The sequence below is a fragment of the Talpa europaea genome, assembly GCF_964194135.1.
Source record: "Talpa europaea genome assembly, chromosome: 2".
Taxonomy (NCBI): domain Eukaryota; kingdom Metazoa; phylum Chordata; class Mammalia; order Eulipotyphla; family Talpidae; genus Talpa; species Talpa europaea.
This window is the reverse complement of record NC_140068.1, coordinates 16,013,585-16,036,056: the sequence shown is the minus strand read 5'-3', so window position 1 is coordinate 16,036,056 and position 22,472 is coordinate 16,013,585. Positions and strand designations below refer to the sequence as shown.

Genomic DNA, 22,472 nt, shown 5'->3' with positions numbered 1-22,472 from the left:
CACAAAGTCCAATGGAGAAAAACAGATCATGTTATTTCAATAACAGTTTCAGTTATATAAACAGAAAATGTAGCAAAGATTGAGCTGGCTTTTTCCCTCAGATTATTTCTAGTAAGAAATCAAACATCTGGAAGGAAATGTAGATGGATTTAGAATGAATATCTCACAGAAATAATGACTATGATAGAACTTGATGGAACTTCCTGGCAGTGATGCTAAACTTTATTCACATTTTTTCCCTTACCTCTCAGCTGTCCTAGGTCCACTAATAAGACCACTTCTAATCTGGTGATCTGGAAAGGGCATAATGCATTTCCAGAGGGAAGATTTCCCCAGACTCCACATGGCTTACCTCTGGTGAGCTGGGGTACTGGCGTGGAGAAATAGAGAAGCTAGCACAAGATAAAAAAAAAAATCTTGTTCAAGGGAATGGATTTTATTTCTTTTTTAGTCCTTGTCCTTTGTTCTGCTGATATGGACTTTAAAATAGAATTATTGATGGAGTTGCCTTCTTCCTACAGTGTGGGTCTCTCTACGGAGCTTCAGGGCCTTGTGCTGAGGTGGCGGAACAGACATTGATGGCATCTTTGGCCATGTAGGATTTTATTTAAATTCCTTTTACAGACATTTCCTTCCTGGTCCCCTACACATCCAAAGTCCCAATAAAACACCAACACTTGCTGACTCCAGTACCTCTGTATATTCAAAATAGTACATTTTGCTACATCTTTACTCAGTACCTCCTTTCTCTGAATCACTGTTGTCTAGTTAAAAACACTTTTGAAGGACTCAAAAGACAGGAAAAGGAATTGTGGGCTGAACTGTTAGCTCAGGTGTCTGATAACTGCCTTCCATCATCTTTGAGCCACTGTGCAACTTTGTGAGTTGGAGAAAACAGACCATAATGCAAACGATTCTTAGCTATAAAGGTGAAAAATCGTTGGAATGACATTGATTATTGCCCTTGGATAAACAACATTTCAACATTTTGCCGCTGTTCTAAATTTATATGCCAGCTTTCCTTTATTACATATGAACATGGTTTTTTTTGAATTCTCCTTTCAGCCGGTGGTGACACCTTGCTGGTTCTCTCATTAATTAGCGAGTTAAAGTTTTTGACATGTATGTTAACATCACACCTGTATGAGACTCATAAATCCCTTCCTGCAAAACTCTCCTGAACATGTGGACCACATGCTTCCTTTCCATGCCTGATCTTGTCTGTTCCCTTCTTTTCATTTTGTACACAGTAGCCATTCTTTGGCTGCCCATTGTTCTTAATTGGCATTTAAGGTCCCAAAGTGGTTGCCCAAATTTACTCCTAATTCCATTTCACTTTATTTTTGCCCTCTCATGATTCAGTAACTGCCCTGCTGGCTTCCCAGGGCTTTCACTGATGCTCTTTCCTCCATTTTTTTTTTTTTTTTTTCTGTCTGATTTCTTGTCTTCCTTTTGGCTTGAGCTTAAATATCACTTTCCCAAGGACACCTTTTCTGAACTCCAGACAGGGTAGATACTTTCTATTCTCTTTATGGTTTATCCTTGGAATCATTGATCAGAAATGTAACTTAAGTAATTGCATCTGAAAATGTTTTCTTTCCTCTCCAAGACAGTGGTATGCTGCTTGTTGTGCAGCTATTTGTTTTGTTCACCGATGCACCATCTGGTGTTTAGTATTTATAGGCTTCAAAAATAAATGAATGACAATGACAAAAATATACATTTAAATGTCCAATACTATATATCCATAAACCAGTCAGAGGTGGTCATATAGAAGATAGGAACCGACTGTGGAATTAAATGCAAGATGGCTTAAATTGTGTTATTTCATGGATATGAACCCAGCAAGATTTTGGCTGCCTTCATTCACAAAAATAAACAAATCCAACTATGCAAAGTTTTCCTATTTACCTTGTTTCTTGGAGTTGTTCTGGAAAGATTGTTAAATTCCCATTTGGATTTAATCCTTTGACTCTCTTGTTTACTGGATAGGATTCTTCAAGTAGGATTCACTTACTAAAGTCAGAATGAAGAAAAATGAAATTTAAAACTTAAAATCAGTTCAATTCAGTTCTTGATAAAGGATTTTGTAGAGTTAAAGTATACTGAAAATATGGTTCTAAGACCATCTTTTGATTTTCTTGAAACTGTAACTTAACATGTATGTAAGATAGCCCTTATTAAATGCCTAATTGCTTTGCTATAAATTCTCATTAATATGTCACAGAGTACAGAATGTTTTGAAATGTAGGTGTCCTAAGAAGTCATGCAGTGTAGAATAACTTACGGTTTTTTGATTTTGAAGTTTTCAATGGCTTAGAAAAAAATGATTATCAAAAAGAGCTAAGACCTAGGAAATTAAAATACTTATTCCTGGATATGCAGCTCATTTATTTATAACCTTGGGCAAATTATTGGCTAATTTTTCCTGGTCACTTGGTTTTTATTCCTTTATCTATAAACCATACTTGATCATAATTACCAGTCTTATGTTGCTAAGAAATACAGGACTTTATTGTGAAACATTATAGGAGAATAGAATGACTTGGGAATGCTAAATTAAAATCCTACCAGGTTCTCCTAACTTGTAATATCCCTGGTCAGTGGTATACATATGTTTTAAAACAGAAATGGAAAATAAGCTCTAGCTGATTAAGCCCATTTATTCTCTGTGTGCTGGGAAAACCATGAGTGTTTGCTTTTTTCTAATTTGAAGGGCCTTTGGCTTGTTCCTCTCCTGGTCTCCCAAGGGAGGCAGTGATGCCTCTTGCTTCACTGTTGGGAAATGTGTCCTGACTTTGAGCCTGCGTTGGCTTTGGCTGAATTTCAGAGCTGCTGTCTGGCAGAGCTGAGATGTATAAATTGCAGAAGCTCTTTTATAGGTTTAGTGCGGCGATCCTCAGAAAGAGGCTTTACAAATAAAGGTTAGGTAGAATATATGCAAACTTAAAAATGCTGAACTTTAGTTTGGTCAGATTTCTGCTTTTTTCTGCAAAGGCAAAGATGAGCCGGGTTTTCATTTAAGTTCCAATTCTAAACTTGAGATTTAAAGTGATGGAACATAAAAAGGAAATTGCTGAGGCATTTTTTTTAAACAAATATTATCATGAAGAGCTATGTATGTTCCTTTTGGCGAGAGTGGGACACTGCCTTTCGTTTCCGATTGTCTTCCAGTTTTTTGGAAGCTGATGTAACAGCAATAGGAGTGGGAAGATAAATAGGATCTATAGTAGAGAACTGAACTTTGTGATTCCTGTCTCGGGCCAACCAAGGTTTATTTTCATGGCTATGGCACTGGCTGTCTCCGGAGCCATAACACTTCAAGGCACTCCTTAAAAGAAAGTTTTAATTGATAACTGTTTACCAATATGTATGAAAAACAAACAAGTGAAGTGCCCTCCATCTTCTGAAAAGATACTTAATTTAGCTTGTACTCCACAGCATTTTGCAATTTTGGGGTATATGCACTTTCCCTGATTTGACTCCTACACAAACACTGCAAATCTTTGCTCTGTGGTTAGTGTGGCATCATAGGGTTACCTGGTCATTGTTTTTTCTGCTTTTTCTCTCTTCTTCTCTCAGTCCTTTCTTCCAAGCAACCTTTAAATGGACTCTTTCTTAGTGGTGCTGGCCACCATTAATTTTGGAAGAGAATGCCTGAGAGCTGTGCACTCTCTAATTCTTTAAGTGACTATTACACATTTGTTGGTTTTCCTCCATCAATGTTGCGCCATGCAACACCACACTGATAAGACACGGGAGTCGTGGAGCAGGCTGCACAAGACAGGATGCTGCTGATCCTGGCCATTTTTATTTATAGAATAATCACAGAGCATCAGCTACTTGTGTTAGGAGGACAAGGAGAAAAGGATGTGAGACTCAGGAATGTTATCTAGGGCTTGGGGGACACGAGTCTGCTGACCATGTTATCAGCTTGATGACCAAGTGTTGTAATCGAAACTAGACCCCAGATCCCAGGCCACAGTCCTAATCTTATCAACAAGTCATTCCACTGATCAGCTTCTGGGGTCCCTTGTTATACATTGGTCCTCGGTCCCCCAAGTGTTCCCGGTCATACCTCATGATGTATGAGTTGGGAGTAAGTTTAGGCATCTGTCCTCAGCCCCCCGGGCATTCCTGGTCATACCTCTTGATGCATACATACCCTTCCCAGAGTGATCAAGCTTTCTGCTCTTGATTGATATGAAAGGCACCTTGCAAGGTTTGGCTCATATGACTGTGACTGGGCAGTTCTGACCTTTGTATAGGAATGCAGAACTGCAAGTAACCATAATGGTGGCTGAACAGGCTGCTTAAGTCTAGCAGCCGCTTAAGTCTAGCAGACCCACACATCAAGGTATCATTTTTTGGCATTCAAGTGCCCTCATTTCACTGTCAGCCTTCTTGACAGCCTTCTCAAGCAAATACAATGCTGCTGTCAGTCTTTCGCCTTGGGGTTCAATCATAGAAGTAAATACAGCTGGCCCTGGAAGACTGTGCCGATCCACTTGGATGTGGGGTTTTTCTATCTGCAGTTCCACATTTGTGAATTCAGCAACCTCAGTTACCTGTTGGCTGAAAGCTTGGATGTGGAACCCGTGGATACAGAGGGCCACCTGTCAAGGGGTTGAAGCCTTTATGGATTTTAGCATCCTCAGGTCCTGAAACCAGCCCCCCCCCCCCCCCCGAGGATAAGGGATGACCGTCCTTATATTTTTGAGGGATGTTGAAAGTTATATGCAGATTTTCAACTGCAGGGGTGCGCTCCCCTTGCCCCCATTTTGTTCAAGGGTCAACTATATTCAAGTTCTTGTCATTATTTCATTGGTTAAGTTACACACACATTATAGTTGTGATGAACCTAATTTTACCAATTCACTTAATCGTGACCATTCTTTTTTTAAAAGTCCATTATTTGGGCCTCCCTGGTGGCGCAGTGGTTGAGCGCTGGGTTGCGAAGCTGCCCGCGGCCTCTGCAGCCCCGGTTCGATCCCCGGCTGCTCCCCGGCCACCAGAGGAGGGTCCCACATGGCGCGCAGACCTCTCCTGCCACCTGCTGCTCCCCTCAGCAGTGTACTTCGGTCCTTCTGCCTGTTCTGCTCCCCGCTCTGGCTTTGGTGAATTCTCTCACCCTCCCGTGCTTCTGACTGTACCCAGTGCTTGTATAAACAAACAAACAAACAAACAAACAAATACATACATACATACATAAATAAATCTTAAAAAAAGTCCTTTATTTTATACAATGATACACCTTACAAAAAGTTAAATAGAAGAAATCCAAAGAAAATTTCTTCAACTACTTATAATTCTACCTCCCAGTGTAAAAGTATGACATTTCTATTGTAAAATGCTTTACAAATATCTGTCTACATGTAAACATATAACTGACCAAAAAGACCTTGTACAGTACATAGTGTTCACTGATGCGGTCCTGATTTTTAAGAAAATGAAGAATTACAAGAACATAAAAATGTACTGTATTTGTGTCAGTGCTGAGATTTGGGATTCATAAATTAAAGATAATGGTTTTAAAAATGTTAAAAGAAACTATTAAATTATTTCTTTTTGAAATTCTAAAATAACCAACTCCTAGCAAATACACACACACACACACACACACAATAAAACTTATGTTACAGATGCTGGGGCATAATTTTTTCAGTTGATGAGGAGCACAAGCACGAACTCTATCTCATATAATCTGAGAAGAATGCAAATACGTTATCATATATACATGTATATAGTGCATATGCCACGTACACATATATAAATATCCTTCGGCTCTCCCCACCCCTCCTATTCTCTGTCTCTCCTTGTCTTTCTGTCTCTCTCTCATGCTCACACACAGTGAATAGTGGGGCTATTAGGTGAATTGAATATATTGCCTCAAACTCTGTTTTGAAAATAGGTGGGATATAAATAAAGAACAAAATTGTCAAATGGTTTCAAAGGCTTAGCTTCATTTGTAACACCTGATCATCAATATGTTAGTTGTGAAAGCATGAAACACTTACTTCTTCACTCTACCCTTTATTATACTGTCACAACGTGATTATTTATAATGGGATTAGGTAAAAAACAGGACAGATTCTGTTCTATATCTGTTGAGTGGGGCAAATTTGACATAACCAAGCTGTTTCTTAACTCCCCCTTAATATGTTCACCATGCTTTGTGCTTTATTGGTTGGTTTAGATCTGTCTTGAAGGCAAGGACTTTTGTCAGCCACAGACTTGTCTGTGTCAGCAGAACACCCTATAGAGCAGCTGCACTGATCAATCTTCAGAACTGAAAGTCCAAGTCTTGTTTCTACCTCTGCTTTCATTATTGTTGATGCAAAGAATTAGCATTTCACCCTTTGAAAGCTACAAACTTCCTTTCCTAAACTGTACATTCCTATGCAACTTTTGCAGATCCCCCCCCCCCCCATTATTACTACTACTACTGCTGCTGAAAAACTTGACCTGGGATGGAAATAGCTGTGACTTGGGGCTACTGAAGGGGGAGAATTATGCAATATCAAATTAGGGAGAGGGTAGTGGACCAGCCCACATAAAATCTTTTATTTGGGGTTTGGATTATCTTTGACTCCAATGAGAGTCCACTAGGTCAAAGGAGGGACATGATGTGGCACTCTGCATGCTAAGCTCAGAGTTATCATGGCTCTTATGCAGAAGTGAAGACACCTGTTAGCCTGGTGCTGGAGGTACTGACCTGAGTATGTACAGTGATGTTGGGGAGAGTGGTCTCCCCCCCGGAATGTGCTTTCGAAGGTGGAAATGACAGTTTATTGTGGATTAGTGGTGGGGAATGAGTGAAAGGGAAAAAATCTGATGATTCCTTTGTATTTTAATCTGAAAAAGTATGACTGCTGGCATTTTAGAATCATCATATTCCCCTGTGTGTGTGTGTCCTTGCCACAGAATTTATCAATTCCTCAGAGGACTCACTGTTGACTAATGTTATATTTCACCAATTTGTTGTTATGCTTTATGCAGATTTTGCTAATCGGTCACCATGTGAGCTGGCATGCCTGTAGATAAGATTTGTTTATCTGGCACAATGTTTTAGGAAATTACAACTGTCAGGAGATTACACATATAAACTCCTATTTCCAGCTTCTTTTGAAAAACCAGAAGTCCTGCCAACAAAGGACCAGAATCCCCACATGGCCTGCTGGTTGGAACTGCACACTCACTGTCGGCCCCAGCTTTAGAGCTGGCTACCTTCCCTGTGTGAGGGCCCAGCAAGCTTGCTTCATTCTCTTAACCATCACACAGACCTTCTTCCGCAGACCCCGGCTTCTCCTCATGCTTTCTGATGACCGTTGGCTTTTGTCCTTTGCCACTTAAAAATCCGGGAGCTTCAGTGTCCCAGATACGGGGTACAGGTGCCTCTTGGCAAGATGTGGAGTTAGAACTAGGGTTAGGCACATGCATAGAAGTATGAAGAAGGAAATTGGTGAGAGGAAGGCCTAGCCACAGTAGTCCACAAGTAACAGCTGTCTTCGGGATTCATAGCATGTTACCTGTTTTTAAAGTTAAATATTACCCAGTTCTTATCTGTCCTGCAAGTTGAAGATGGTTCATTTGTACAATTTTTTGTACATAGAAAACCACAGAAACCTTGTCTTGTGAGCGGGGAGGGCAACCTAAAGTTGGCATTTCTGCAGGACCCCACACAAGGAGATATTCACCAAATATTTGCCCAATTGAATGAATAAACTGTATTTTCTCTCCCAGAGAAGTCTCTGCAAATTCATCTTTGTAAAAAATTAAAAATCTAAATAAGAGGTTAACTGTCATGCTGCATCAGTTTTTATTTATATTAAATGATGATGTCTGGCATTTCAGACTGTCTGCTAGGGAGGCCCTGTGTTTGGAGCCTGCGATTCCAAGGCAACAGGTGTGCTTCGAAGCTGTGTGCTTGGAAAATTATAGTCTTCATTTGAATTATATCTTGTTACCTTTTGGGGGAGTCACTAAATATAAAGCACTTTATTCTTCCCACACCCAGATTAAGTACTTCCTTCCCAGTTTGTCCCAGTCCTGTGCACTCATAATTATTAGCAATTTAGCTCAGACTTTGAGAATGTAGGTTTGGAACTAGAATTTGTGGTATCAGATAATGGTTCTGCTCTCACCTGTCATGTCATTTTAATGCCTTAGAGTCCTTATATTAAAATACATTTATATAGAAGCAAATAATATATGTAAATACTATTATACATTTATTTCATCCATCCTAAGTGAGGATCTATCTAGCCACCCTCCCCCCCACCAGGGTGAGGATCCATCCCAACCATCCCCCCAGGGAGTGTGGATCCATTTCAACCACTATTATATGATTCATACTATTATAAAGAAAAAAAAAACACATGTAAATACTACCACTAAAGCTCTATAAATTGCTTAGAATATAGTTAAGTTTCTATTACTGTGATTAAGAACATTTCATGTATTCACTGTCTTTTTTTGTGTGCCCATGAGCTAAGAATGATTTTTGCATTTTTAGTTGGTTGCAAAAATCAAAAGAATAATATTTCACCATGCATGAAAATTATGAAATTCAAATTTCAGTGTGCCTAAATAGAGTTTTGTTGGGACATATCATCATTCCAGTTGATTCATGGATTAATATATTGTCTGTGATTGATTTCATATTACAATAATAAAGTTGAGTCGTTTTGATAAAAACCACCCGGCCAGCAAATTCTAAATTACGTCCTCTCTGTACTTTTACAAAATAATATTCTGACCTCAGTGTAGGGCAAAAAGCCCTGAATCACTGTGCTTAATGGTGTTAACCTTCCCGGGTTGTAGGTGGAACTTGCTCGTTGGCGTTGGTTGGTTCTTTCCATCCATATAGGGGGCATTCTGAAATTGTGCTTGTCAAGAAGATGTTGATATTTTGTGGTCATTGGCCAAGAGTGGGGTGAGTGTGGGTGTGCTTTTTGGGCATACATTTTGATTCACAGATTTGGACTCTCCTGAGCCCAAGTGCACTTCTTTACCCAGTGAGGAGTGTCACAGACTCCTTTCTCCTCTTTGGCACCATGCTGTGCACATGGTCCACATGGGAGAACAATACACCATTAACGCCCTTCCTGGGGGTGGGTGGGTAGGTTTTGGAAGAAGGAACCAGAACTTAAAATGCATTTCCCACTCATCACCAGTATTTATCTAAGGTTTGAAAATATAATAAATTGAGTTACCATTGGGTTTTTTTTTGGTTTTTAAGAAAAACAGGGAATTGGCTATGGTTATATGAATGGTTTGCTTCTAGAGCAATGGGATTCTATCTATGTCATCTTTGTTTCAGTATAATGCCCCCAGGGAGCCTTTTTCAAAATCTGTTTTGCTCAGTAAATGAATGACCTGGACAAGGGAGCAAGGAAAATTATGTTTCATCTGGCAAAATTAATTTTCCTGTTAATTAATGCCTCCTGTTTTGCCCCTTAGCCACTGCTGCTGTGTTACGTTTGTCTCACCAAGCAAACCTAATGCTCTTGCATTATCATGTTCATTATTTTTGAACTGGATGCATCCCCATCAGTTGTCATATTAGTGAATTTGAGACTTGAGAGCGCTTTCTCTCTGAATTGACGCTAACATGCCCTCAGGTTCAGAACTTGCTTTTTTACCTCAGACACTGTGGGAATTTTATGGCACTTTCATGACAGTAGAAAACACTAAAGTTTTGCTTGTGATGTGAGTGAGAGTTAGTAGCATCCATTTATTCAACATCTGCCATCTTACTGTTTTTTTTTCTTTTTCCCCACAATAATTTGTATTTTTCTATGCTGTCTTCCCAACGTCCCACCACTAGATCCAGTGAACAGTTTTGTCTTTGATTATGTAAATTGCTTGGCAGAAGAAAACAAAAACAAAACAATGCCAAAAAATACCTACAGGACTTAATCTTAGTAAGAAATACATTGTGTAGAGCTTTCCTTTCTAACAGATGAGCAAATAGATGCAGGAGGGACCAGTAACTTCTCCGAAGTTGAGTGGTTGGCAGGAAACTTCTTGTCTACAGTGAGGTCTCTGATGGACATTCATGATTATGTGTCATATAGACTAGTATTTATATTTACCTTATATTATGCTATTTCTGGTCATTTGTTTATTTTTTTGAAAACAGATACTGGAGTTGAGAAGAGGGAAGTACCTCCCAGAAATTACTGTCATTCATATTTTCCTAAGATATCCTCATTTGTTCCTCCTGTGAACTTTACTTTTGTCTCTTCACTATGTCTGAGATCAGAGTTGCTCAACTCTTCCCCAATGGGGATCTGGTTATTTGGTGGCCAATTTGTTGATGTATACTTTGGTTTTGAGAGGAGGAAGGTAAGAGGTAGTACCTCACGAGGGTCTCTTCTGCCTTTGCTTTCACTCTTGGAGGTAGGAAGCCTCTGATGTGGGAGAAACTTCTGAAGTGCCTCCGGAATATGTCTCCCATATCATGCAAACCTGCTTTCTTATTGTGATAGATGGAGACAATCTGTGTGTCTCAGATGCGGGGGCTGCTCACCAAAATGGCAGCTGCGAGTAGAAAACCAGCTGCTTCAGATACAAATGGGTCAGTTTATTCTTTCTTGATTCTGTGGTGAAAACTTTACCATATGTCCCCTCATTTAGAGTATGTGAACTATGGAAAAGTCACATAATGCAAACCGCTAGTCGACTATATGTTTAATTCACAATGTAAGAAATCAGGAGAGGAAGAAAATTTCTTTTTCGAGAAAACACAAATTTTTGGAAATTTAAGAATAAATTCCTTCCCTCTCCTTCATTTCAAGCTCAAGGTAAACTTTCCTTCATATGGCTAATTGAATATAGTTTCTTAAAGCAAGAATGGAAGAAGGTAAAATAATATTTCTGAAATATTTTTGTTATTGACATGAACTAGGACTGTTACTCTATGGAGATTTCATATGAGAAGGAAATAATTTGATACAACATAATTATACATTGTGTTTTATAGGTTCTACCATTTACACTCAATTACTTGATTTTTACAATAACCTGTGATTTAGGAAGAGGTCAAAAGCTCATTTAAGTTTACTGGGTAGTTAATGGTCGAACTGGGATTAAAACTGAGGTTTCCTGGTTTTTCTGTGGACTGAGAGCCCTGTTCCGCCATCACATCACACACACACACATACACAGAGCAAAGTATCTGCTTGTGAGTGGTGTGCATTTACTACCACTAGCCAGTATGTTTATCAGTGGATATTGTTGCTATTTAGATATGTCAGGGACAAGAGTTCAGGTATTCTATAAACTGTGTCATTCAAAATACCAGACTAGTACTGAGTTTAGACACAGAGTCAGAATATCTGATTATTCAGAAATTAATAGCAAGAAATATAGCTCTAGCCCCTGAAAGCTAAAGTTGATGATGAAATGAACTATGCCTGTACTAGAAATGCCAAAAGACATCATCATACTGGGCATGTGAAGCGTGGTGATGGAATAAGAATTCATACCTGCTCTTCCAGGTGTTCACACTCATTTATATTTTAAATGCATTTTTTCATCATTCCTTTTCAGAAATATATACCACATCCAGGGCATGTTGACATTAACTACAGCTTTATTTGCTCTGTGAAATAATACAACTTAAATCTTTTAGAATGAGACAATTGTTATGAGATTTTAAAGTTCTCTGTATTTGTATTTGTTCTTTCCATACAAAGCAAATTGAATAGTCTGGTGATTATCCAGAACTTTTAATTGGATAAATGAAAACATTAATTACTTTGCCACATATGTCAGAGTGTCTGCTGCTGAACTAATCAATATTTTTCTTTTACAGAGTGGGAAACCACCCATCAGTGATATGTTCACAGACCTCAAAGATGGAAGGAAGCTACTGGATCTTCTAGAAGGTCTTACGGGCACATCACTGGTAAGAAGTATCATCTTTGAAAACTAGGCTGATGGACTGTTTTTGCAGCTGACACTTGAAACTTCTCTGGGGTATTTTCATTGTAAAGGCTGAATCAGGAACATATGTTTATAAATGTTGCAAGGAATACTTTGATAGAGCAATACAGATTTTCTTGTGGGCTCTATTTTTTATCAAGAGTAAAATTACTTTAACTGTCTATTACTCTTAGACAACCCAGCAGAGAATTGCAAAGAAGAAAGGATAATAAAGAGGGCATAATGCTTTGAATAGTAGAAAGTATAGAGATAAACATGTTTATATGCTGTTTAACAAATATTTAAAAAAATAGTTGTTAAAAGCTATGCATTTACTTTTATTTAAAGTTTTCAGTATTATCTTTGTGTTTTTTTTTTCCTTCAAGTTGAGTTCTATTACTTTACCTGTAAGGTAATCTATACTCACTGTACTAATAAAGAATATGTATTTTATGGGTACAAGCTTTAACACTAGAGGTAGAATTACTATAAAAGGTAGAGCGAGATGCACTCTTAAAGATGAATTTCTTTCTTGCCAAAGTGTGGGGTATTGTTTTCTCTCTTTTGACTTCCAGGTGGTGGGTGGGCATGGGTAGGAGAGGCTGATCTCTTTCTCAGATAAGATTCTCTGGCCAGTGAGGCAGAGAGAAGTGGCCCAGATCACCTTCCTCCAGGTAGCAATACCTGCTTTTCCAGTGGGTTGTTGCAGTGCTCACTGGAACCTAGGGTGGCACCGCTAAGTCCTCCCGGCTTTGTGCACATTAGAGCAGTGTGCAGTTGACATGACTTCTACATCTTTCTGTGTCCAGAGCAATTTAGATAAAAGAAGGTTTGCCCTGAACATTTATTTTCAAACTTGCTTGTGCATTAGAATAACTAAGGAAATCTCTTAAAAATTCTAAACCCATAATATACTCCAGACAGAATAGTGTCATAACAACGATTTTGGCATTTTTACCGACCTCTCTAGGAGATGCCAGTGGCAGGCAAGCTTGAGAACGACTATCTTAAGATGCTGTTAGGGAGGCAATTTGCATCCTGTCAACACTAGCCTCCATAGTGACCTGAGAAACTGGCCAGAGCTCCTGGCACAGAGGGGTTTGTATTCTGTGCTACTGTGCTGTGTCCATGTCAGTGGCGGTGTGTCAGCCTTGTGGAGCTTGTCCATCTTATTTGACTTTGTGTTTTGTTTTCTAGCCAAAGGAACGTGGTTCCACAAGGGTACATGCTTTAAATAATGTCAACAGAGTGCTGCAGGTCTTACATCAGAACAATGTAAGTTGGTGATGTGACATTTGGGGGTGTTTGGTGCCCTCGGGTTTATTTATTGTCAAACTGGCCACCTGCTCTGTGTAATGGTGTCAAGTGGTTTTTGGGAACATTATTTTCGTGAGAAGTATTGAACCATTTCTATGTGAAAAGGAACAGTTGTATCTTTTCTGATTACTTTGTTGAGCTATTTTATAAATAATGGATTTTTGAGATTCAAGTGTAATTCTCTAAAATGCAATTTCTCTTGTTTTTAACTTTTATTGCTTGCCAAATATGTTAAAGCATAAACCTGGGTGTCTGTGGTGTAATTGTCTTAAGCCATTTTTTCATTTTAACAGGTGGACTTAGTGAATATCGGAGGAACCGACATTGTAGATGGAAACCCCAAGCTGACTCTGGGACTACTTTGGAGCATCATTTTGCACTGGCAGGTGGGGACATTTTCAACTACTTCTTAATAGAAACTGAAACCATTCTATCTGGATTCTAGTTTCTTAGGGCTGCCGTCACAGAATGCTACAATGGGTGGCTTCCACAATAGAAATTAATTTCCTCACCATTCTGGAGGCTAGAAATCTGACATCAAGGTGTCTGCATGGCTTGTAGATCATCACTTCTGTCCTCTGTCCTTCCTCACACGCTCTTCCCTTGGTCTGTGTGGTTGGATTTTACTCTCCCTTTCTTATACCAAGATACAGCCATATTGGGTTAGGACCAACCCCTGTGATCTTATTTCACCTTAATTACCTCTGCAAAGTCCTTATCTCCCAATACATTCACATTACAAGGTTCTGGGGGGTGGGGAGGTCAGGATTTCAACATGTGGATTTGAGGGCACACAATTCAAATCGTGACAATTTGGAGTGGAAGGGACTGAAGAGCCAGCCTGTTTTCCTGGCATAGGAAAAAGATAGCTTTTAAAAAATAGAAATGATTTTTGGCATAACACAGTTGCAAAAACAGCTAAAGAATTCCTGGATACCTTTGACTCAGATTCTCCAAATGTTAAGAGTTGTCTGCATTTCTGTGTTCAATCTCTCTTTGTTGAAATACTTCAACGTGCATTTTCTAGAAGAAATCATTCCCCTACAGTATACTGTAATATCAAATGTATACTATTATAATATCAATATGAACACAGTTATGATACAATGTGATAGTTATATGCTAACAAATATATAGCTATTAAAATCAGGAAAATAAAAATAAAATACCTTATAGAAAAAAAATACAAGATCATGCATTACATTTATTGTCATGACTCTTTAGTCTCCTGTAATCTGGAAATGACATCATTCCTTTTACATTTATTAACTGGCTTTTATTTACAAAGGAAGAGCTCCTTTTCATTAGTTGTTTGTCATTTTCTGTTTGGCCATCTCCATGCATGCATGCATACATGCATCCATGCATCCATCCATCCATTAGTATACTCATGGATTTTTAATTATTTAGTAGATTGTAATCTTTTACTATCATTTATTTTGTTACTCAAATTTTCCTAGATTTGGCCCACACAAGGTCTCTTAAGTTGGGGCCTTTTGATATGTCTAATATCTATTCTTTATTATTCTTAGAACACCTTATTAAAACATGTACTACTTTAGATTAATAGAAAATATTTGTTCCAGATTATAATTGCTATTGTCATCAGGAAAGTTACTTCATTTTTTGATTTTATAGTCAGATGTTCTTCCTCTTGTCCTCATTTTTATAGAAAATAAAAATTAAATTTTCTTCTTATTAAAAGATCTTTATAAACATATAGCATTAAAATATTACTTTTATGTGTCAATGAAAGCAATGTTTATTGTAACCAAATTTAGCTTAATTATTGCTTAAGATACAGAAAATACTATAGAGGTGCATTAAAAATCACCTCTGAGTCCTAGTACACCAAAGCAAATGTTTTAAAATGTACTCATCTCTCCAGTGTTTAAAGGAAAATTTGACATAGTAAATACCTGAATACCAGTGAACCATAATAATTAATGTAACATTACTTATTCAAGGACTGGGTTTCCGTAATGGTTGTAAGTTACAGACAGACGTGGTTTCTCTTGCATAGGTGAAGGATGTCATGAAGGACATCATGTCAGATCTACAGCAGACCAATAGCGAGAAGATTCTGCTGAGCTGGGTACGCCAGTCCACCAGGCCGTACAGCCAGGTCAACGTCCTCAACTTCACTACCAGCTGGACAGATGGACTCGCCTTCAATGCCCTGCTCCACCGACATAAGTGAGACATGATTCTCCTTAGTCATGGGCCTTCCAGATTTGACTTTCCTCTTCTGTCTTCCCCTTCCTGCTTCTTCCTAGAGCTGCTTCCCCAAGAGCCCTGCTCTCCTCCCTGCATGGGCTCAACCAAAACATTAGGACAAATCTTTCATTTCCACAGGACCTGAATGTTGCCATGCAATCCTTGGCACCTTGTACATATTAATAATTTAAAAAATTAAAATAGTCCACATAGTTTATCCCACTCATTCAGCATTCACAGACAAAAAATTGTTACTTTTTATTCTCATACCAACAGGAAAACTCTATAAATTCAATGCAATCTCAATTACAAATGGACATATGATTTTTTTTTCATGAAACTTCCAAACCCGTTCTAATTATATAAAAGACCGAAGACCCAAGAAGAACCAGAATACTCCTGGGAATGAAGAACCAAGCTGAAGTACTTACTAACCAAACCAAAATCAATTATGAGGCTGTACTAATTCAGACTATGTAGTGCTATAAATAAGTATACTAATATAGCAGTATGAACCACACAAAATTACCAATTTTTTTGACTGTTTCTGACATAGAAGAATGGTAGTATCACATATATTTAGGTCAACCTAACAGAATTGGGGGCTCAGAAATATTTCCAACAGAAAGGAAAGCTGAATAGACGAATGAACGGATACTGTAGATTAATATGTAGACGGTACAACTAACACCACATGTGATAAGTGAATTGCATCTTTACCTCATTGTACTAAAAAATGGATTCTAGATGAATCAAGGATTTAAATGTGAAAGGCAAAATTTGTAATATGTTTTATTGCTATTATAAATTATTGTCTCATTTGTTTCCTGTAAGTTCTTTGCTGATATATAAAAATACAGTTGACTTTTCCATATCTAATATCTGGAAATTTGTTAAATTCTTACAAATTTTTAGTTTGTTTCTGTAGATTTTTTGAGTAAAGTGTATATGCATCACAATAGTTTTATTTCTATTCTTTTTCTTTTCATTTGCCCCTTTTTGTCCTTATTGATTTGAATTGGTGATAGTGAGTAATTAATGTTTTATTCTTAAGAAAGGTATGATTTTGGGGCCTCCCTGGTGGTGCAAGGTGTTAAGACACAACCTATGAAGCTATCAGCAGCCACTGCAGCATGAGTTCAATCCCCAGCCCAGGAGGAGACCTACATGGCACACCAGACCTCTCCTGACTTGCCTGTTGCTCCCCTCAGCAGTGTATTTCAGTAGATCTGCCTGTTCTGTTCCCCACTCTGTCTCTGGTGAATCCTCTCACCCTCCACACCTCTGGCCTGTACCCCAGTTCTTGTATGCATAAATAGATGAATTTAAAAAAAAGGATAGATATGATTTTAGCGTTTGACCGTAAGATTGATGCTTGTGGTAGCTCTTTCAATATACTTTTTATCTGGTGAAAGCACTCCACACCCAATCTTCCATTTCTCCTTGATCAGTTTAAGGAGGTTGCTTTCTGTTCCTGGTTGATTATGAAATATCATCAGAAAATGTGAATGTTAGCCAGTGCCTTTTTACCTTTACTCATTGGTTCTGCAAGTATTTGTGGAGTGCCTCCTATATGTTAGCTACAGGGTGTAATATAGCATAGAACAAAACAGGCAAAAATACTAGTCCTCTTGAAGTTTGTTCCAACAGAAATAGGAAGACATAAATAAGAATTAACATTTAAATTGTGTAGCATATAGAAATGGGAAATATGCTGAAAAAATACATCAGACAAGAGGAGAGGGAGTTTCCTGGTGTGGGGGAGGCTAGAGGGCCCAGTGGTATGAATTGGGGGGAATTACAGGAGTTGAGCTCAGAGGAGGAGTTGAGGGGGTAAAAGGGAGCAATGTGGGAGGCCAATGTCAGATGGCAGAAATGGCAAGAATAAATAGAAATGATCAAACAGCAAAGAAAATGATCATTTTTAGGTAAGTTAAAGCAACGGTTATGGCCTGTTGTGGCATTTAAAGAAAATCAACATAGCAGTGAAACACTAGACAATATTTCTATGTAGGTGGGTGCTTGGAAGTCCCAACCTTTGTTTTAGGTTTATCCCCTGAAGAGATTAGAGATGGCTTTTCTCTTCTGCTAAACATAGCTTCTAACTGGAGATTTTAGTCCATTAACGTTGATTGTGATAATCGATGCTTTTAGTTTCAGTTTTACTACTTACCTTGATCTTTTCTTTTACATTTTCTATATCTTTTTTTTCTTTCTTGTCTTGTATTGATCAATTCCTCCTCCCATTTTTCTCTTTTACTCTTTGCAAAGTATTACATACTATTTCTAGTCTTTTAGTGGTTTCTCTTTTAGCCAACAAAAGAAGCTTAGAATGTATTACCTGTTGTTTTCATATTTGTGAATTATTTTAAGATATTATAAATTTGATGTCTTTGTGGTATAGAAGATAACCATTTTTAATGCACAAAAAATTTAAAAGTAAAAAGTATTAGATTATAACCATAACTACTTTGTTTTTTTAATGATTCATCTTCATTGCATTTTATTTGCATGGTGATTTCAGACCTGATCTCTTCAGCTGGGATAGTGTTGTTGAAATGTCCCCAATTGAGAGACTCGAACATGCCTTTAACAAGGCTCAAACTTATTTGGGAATTGAAAAGCTGTTAGATCCTGAAGGTATTGTTCAGTATTTTACTTCGATCTTGATTTTGCTTTACAATATTGAACACTTGAAAAGCAGTTTTTTTTTCTTTCTAGAATTGAGGAAGTTTTGTTGTTGTTGAATAATAGGTGTAAGTCATTTTATTATAGACAAGCTATTGGTACTTTCGGCTAAACATTTTGTGACAATTTGTTGGATCTGATAAAAATTTAATTACATCATTGTAGAAAACTATAATACCTGTGTAAGATTCAAAATGCTTGGAAAATGTATTTTTTATGCAACCAGTTCAGCATTTCATTTAATTAACTAAAAGGCATTCTTACATAAACTTCTTGCATATGATATGAAAATTTTATTTGCAAATATTGCAGGATTGAATTCTAGACCTATTTTTATAACATGAGAAAAAGTCATCTTAAATGGTACTTTATCTTTGAGCACTTTGGGGGAGTCTTTAGGGAAGTTTTAAAAGTAATAGATATTGAGTAAAAATACGCACCTTTGATTTTGTCTCTTATTATTATTGTAAATAATTTAATGAGCTATGGCATTGCATAGATTATTTACTAGTGTTGTTTATGGCTACTAAAGACAGTTATTTTATATGTTCTATTGAGCAATTCACATATTTTGGACATCTAATTTAAGCTGGTTCTTGTTTTCTTCCACTTTTAGATGTTGCTGTTCAGCTTCCTGACAAGAAATCCATAATTATGTATTTAACATCTTTGTTTGAGGTGCTGCCTCAGCAGGTCACTATAGATGCTATCCGTGAAGTAGAGACTCTGCCAAGGAAATACAAGAAAGAATGTGAGGAAGGAGACGTCAGTATACAGGTACAGGTGAAGTTTTGTCTAGATGTTTGACTTGCCATATTTGTTTTCTCTGATGTACTAGATAAAAACACTTAATTTATTATTATTATTATTATTATTTTGTTTTATTTTTACATTGTTCATTTTTAAGCAATATTTGCTCCCCCTACCCCCTCAGGTGTAGTCCCCATAGAGTTTCCTTCACCAATGCACCCGTGCACCATCACCTTAGTCCCCTGTGCTCCTCCCTCCCTCCCTCTGATCTCTCTCCTGCCTCCTCCCCTGCAGGATGTCTCTGATTTATAGTTGTCTGTTTTTGTTTTGTGGTGTTTTGTATTGTTACTATTTTATTTACACTGATGTCTTATTTGGTTCCTCTATATTCCTCCTATAGTGAAATCATAGATATTTTTCTTCTTCCTTCTGGCTTATTTCACTGAGCATAATTCCTTCTAGCTCCATCCACATTGCTCCAAATGGTATGAGTTTATCTTTTTTGATTGCTGAATAATATTCCATTGTGTATATATGCCACATCTTCTTGATCCAGTCATCTATTTTGGGGTATTTGGGTTGCTTCCAGGTTTTGCCTATTGTAAATTGTGCTGCAATAAACATAGGGGTACAGGTGTTCTTTTGAATCATTGTTTTTGTGTCCTTTAGGTAGATCCCTGGGAGTGGAATTGCAGGGTCGTATGGCAGCTCCATTTTTTAGTAGACTGAGGAAACTCCACACAGCTCTCCATAGTGATTGGACCAGTTTGCACTCCCACCAGCAATGTAGGAGAGTTCCTTTTTCACCACATCCTCACCAACATTTGTTGTTGCTTGTTTTTTTATGTGCCATTCTCACTCTTGTAAGGTGGTATCTCAATGTGGTTTTGATTTGCATTTCCCTGATAATAAGGGATGTTGAACATTTTTTCATGTGCCTGTTGACCATTTGCATTTCCTCTTTGGAGAGGGGTTTCCTCCTGAGAGGGACTGTCTTGGCTTCTCAGCTTACATAGATAGGAGAGGTTGTTTGTCAGTTAGCATACCATCATGGGTCACATGCGTGCGTAAGGGATGCCGTCACAGCGATTTACTGAAAGGGAAATAATTATTTCACACAGGATGGCTGGCATCGGATCTAGGGCTCAGATCATGCTGACTTGCCCCCTTACTTGTTTGCCATCTTTTATCATTGTTGTCATGTGGTAGAGATGGTTTTTCTCATGTTAGCCTAATTTTGTTCTAAGTACTAATTTTCTCTTTTTTGCCACACAAAAGCTTTATTATTATTATTATTAATATTATTTACCATTATATTCTCACAAGGGCTATCAAAATATAACTTTTATTTTCCCTTTCTTTTAGGGGAATAATTAACAGTGTGCTGCTTGGTGTGCTTTTTACTTAAGGGCTTACCATGGTTTTATTCATCAGGATATAATAAGTTTTTCTTTTCCCCAGAAGATACAAAGTCATGAATTTTTTTTTTTTACCGTGTTATCCTGACTAGATCAGCTTATATTTTATTTTATTCTGTGTTAGTGCAACCAGTTCTCTTCATTCATATGTGAGAGATGCTTAATAGTTGGATGAGACCTTAAAAGTTCATTCTACAAAGTTCATTTTAAAACTTTAACATTTTAGCAACCAAACAGCCAAAAGATGCACATAGGTTTCAAACTGATATGAAATACATTTTGGAGAAGCAGGAAACTTGTACCCTGAGGCTTAAGCTTCATCCTGTTGCAACTCCTTTTGGACTGGTTACTCTTCAACCTTAGTTTAATCTGAAAAATCTAGATAAAAACACCTACTTCATAAAGATAATGAATTCAAAGTGTCTCAAATGATGTTAATAAGCACTCAATAAGCAGCAGCTATTATTATAATTTTTCCGTCTTATTTTTTTTTTTGGCATTATCATTCATTCTCATTCAGCAGTTCCTTTTTAAAAATGTTAGTTAATTCTCAGGTAATGATAATGGCCCGAAATTGGCATAACATTTTTTTTTTTTCTCCAAGGTTCAGAACTTATTATTACATATTTTCTTTGGGTCATAGAGACCAGTCTTATTATTTTCTCCATTTTTTTTTAAAATAGCATGATTTAGAGAGGAAAAGTAGGTAAGAGATTGGTCTAGATTGTGAGCTTAAAGCTCTTTTGAGAAGTTTCAAAAATCAAGTGATGCCGACGGAAAGTCCTAATATTTTATACTGATTGAGAAAATGCTGAGAAGCATTTGTCTTTGGTAGTGGAGTTATTATCCTGCCTGTGTGGCTCAGATAATCTTCTGGGTTTGCCTTTTGGTTTTAGACTCATTTCTTTATTGTATTGGAGGCTCCTTTTGTTGGAAAGATGGATATTTGACTTCTTATAGTTAAGTCCATTGTCTCTTAAAAAAGAAGGAGATTTCATTTGCCTTTCATAATGTGTAGATAAAATAATCATTCTCTCTGGGGCTTAGGGTGTCATGATAAGAATTGCCAAAGCCATTTGCTGTTTGATTAACAGCAAGTGTATTAACATTAACCTTTTCCTTTGCCTGCATTCATTAGTACCTTAGAGGTTGAATTAAGTTAATTTAAGAAATAAAATGTGGTGCAGTTTTGATCATTTATTCTTTGACAGAGTTCGCCATCCAGTGTTTCCAGTGATCTCTTGTAGCCAGTTTCCTCTCTTGCTCTGACTATAAACCTGTGCTTCGCAGCATTAGGTGGTCAGCAAATAATTCCTGCATTATTCTTTAAATTAATCTCCCAGTTGAAAGTTTTATCATGTGTTTTAGTTAATACCTTCTGAACATTTGCATTTAAATATGCCCTTTTCCCCTACCTGGTAAATCCTAGTGCCTAGCTTAAGTGACTTTGCTGGTCACTCACCTTCCTAGTTCTCAGATATCATCATGAGACTATAGAGCATTGGTTCTAAATGATCTCCAGGATTATTTTGGCTCAGTATTTTTGGGATTTTGGGTCTAGAACTTAGCTTATTTTTTTCCTTTTCTGTGTTTGGCACCTCCTATTTCTTAATTATCCAGTGTTTCAACAGTGTGCTTCCCGATTCATTTTATAAGTCCTTTATTCCCAAATTTCTTTTCTGTGTTTTTCTTTTTGTCCCAGCCTTTACACTAATTATAGATATCATCTTCTCATAGCGCACGAGTCCCTCCTACTTCCACGAGTCAGCTCAGGCCACTGCCCTACGGTCTTTTCCCCAAGATTGCTGTATATGTGTGTTCCTCTTTATAAAATACTTCTTCGCACATTAGCTTCACACGTATCTCCTTTCTTCTTTTTAATGGAACTTTTTGAGAGATGTTTCCCCTGATTAACTTATTGAAATACAACCCTATACACACCACTCACTCACTCACCAGCTCACTCTGCTCTTGCTGTCACAGTGCTTTTGTAAGCTGTGTTAAGATTTTAAATTGTATCAGAGGAGCACTAGAAAAGCAGTGAAGGGTTTTAAGCAGGGAAATCTTATGATGTGATCACATTGCCCCGGGGTCATTCTGACTGCTGTGTGAGAAGTGGATTGTGGAGGCAGGAGCATGGCTGGCAATGTG

At 37.6% G+C, this 22,472-nt stretch overlaps 1 protein-coding gene across 1 annotated transcript in view; it reads left to right on the top strand.

Moving 5' to 3' along the window:
• UTRN (utrophin) overlaps positions 1 to 22,472 on the top strand; it is a gene marked incomplete at both ends in the record, with an annotated part of 425,527 nt that overhangs the window by 48,064 nt on the left and 354,991 nt on the right. The window contains 6 exons of the mRNA XM_084229017.1: positions 11,822 to 11,914; positions 13,129 to 13,206; positions 13,542 to 13,634; positions 15,272 to 15,444; positions 17,990 to 18,105; positions 18,770 to 18,930. Coding sequence (XP_084085143.1) covers positions 11,822 to 11,914; positions 13,129 to 13,206; positions 13,542 to 13,634; positions 15,272 to 15,444; positions 17,990 to 18,105; positions 18,770 to 18,930 — 714 coding nt within the window. The remainder of the gene's footprint in view (positions 1 to 11,821; positions 11,915 to 13,128; positions 13,207 to 13,541; positions 13,635 to 15,271; positions 15,445 to 17,989; positions 18,106 to 18,769; positions 18,931 to 22,472) is intronic.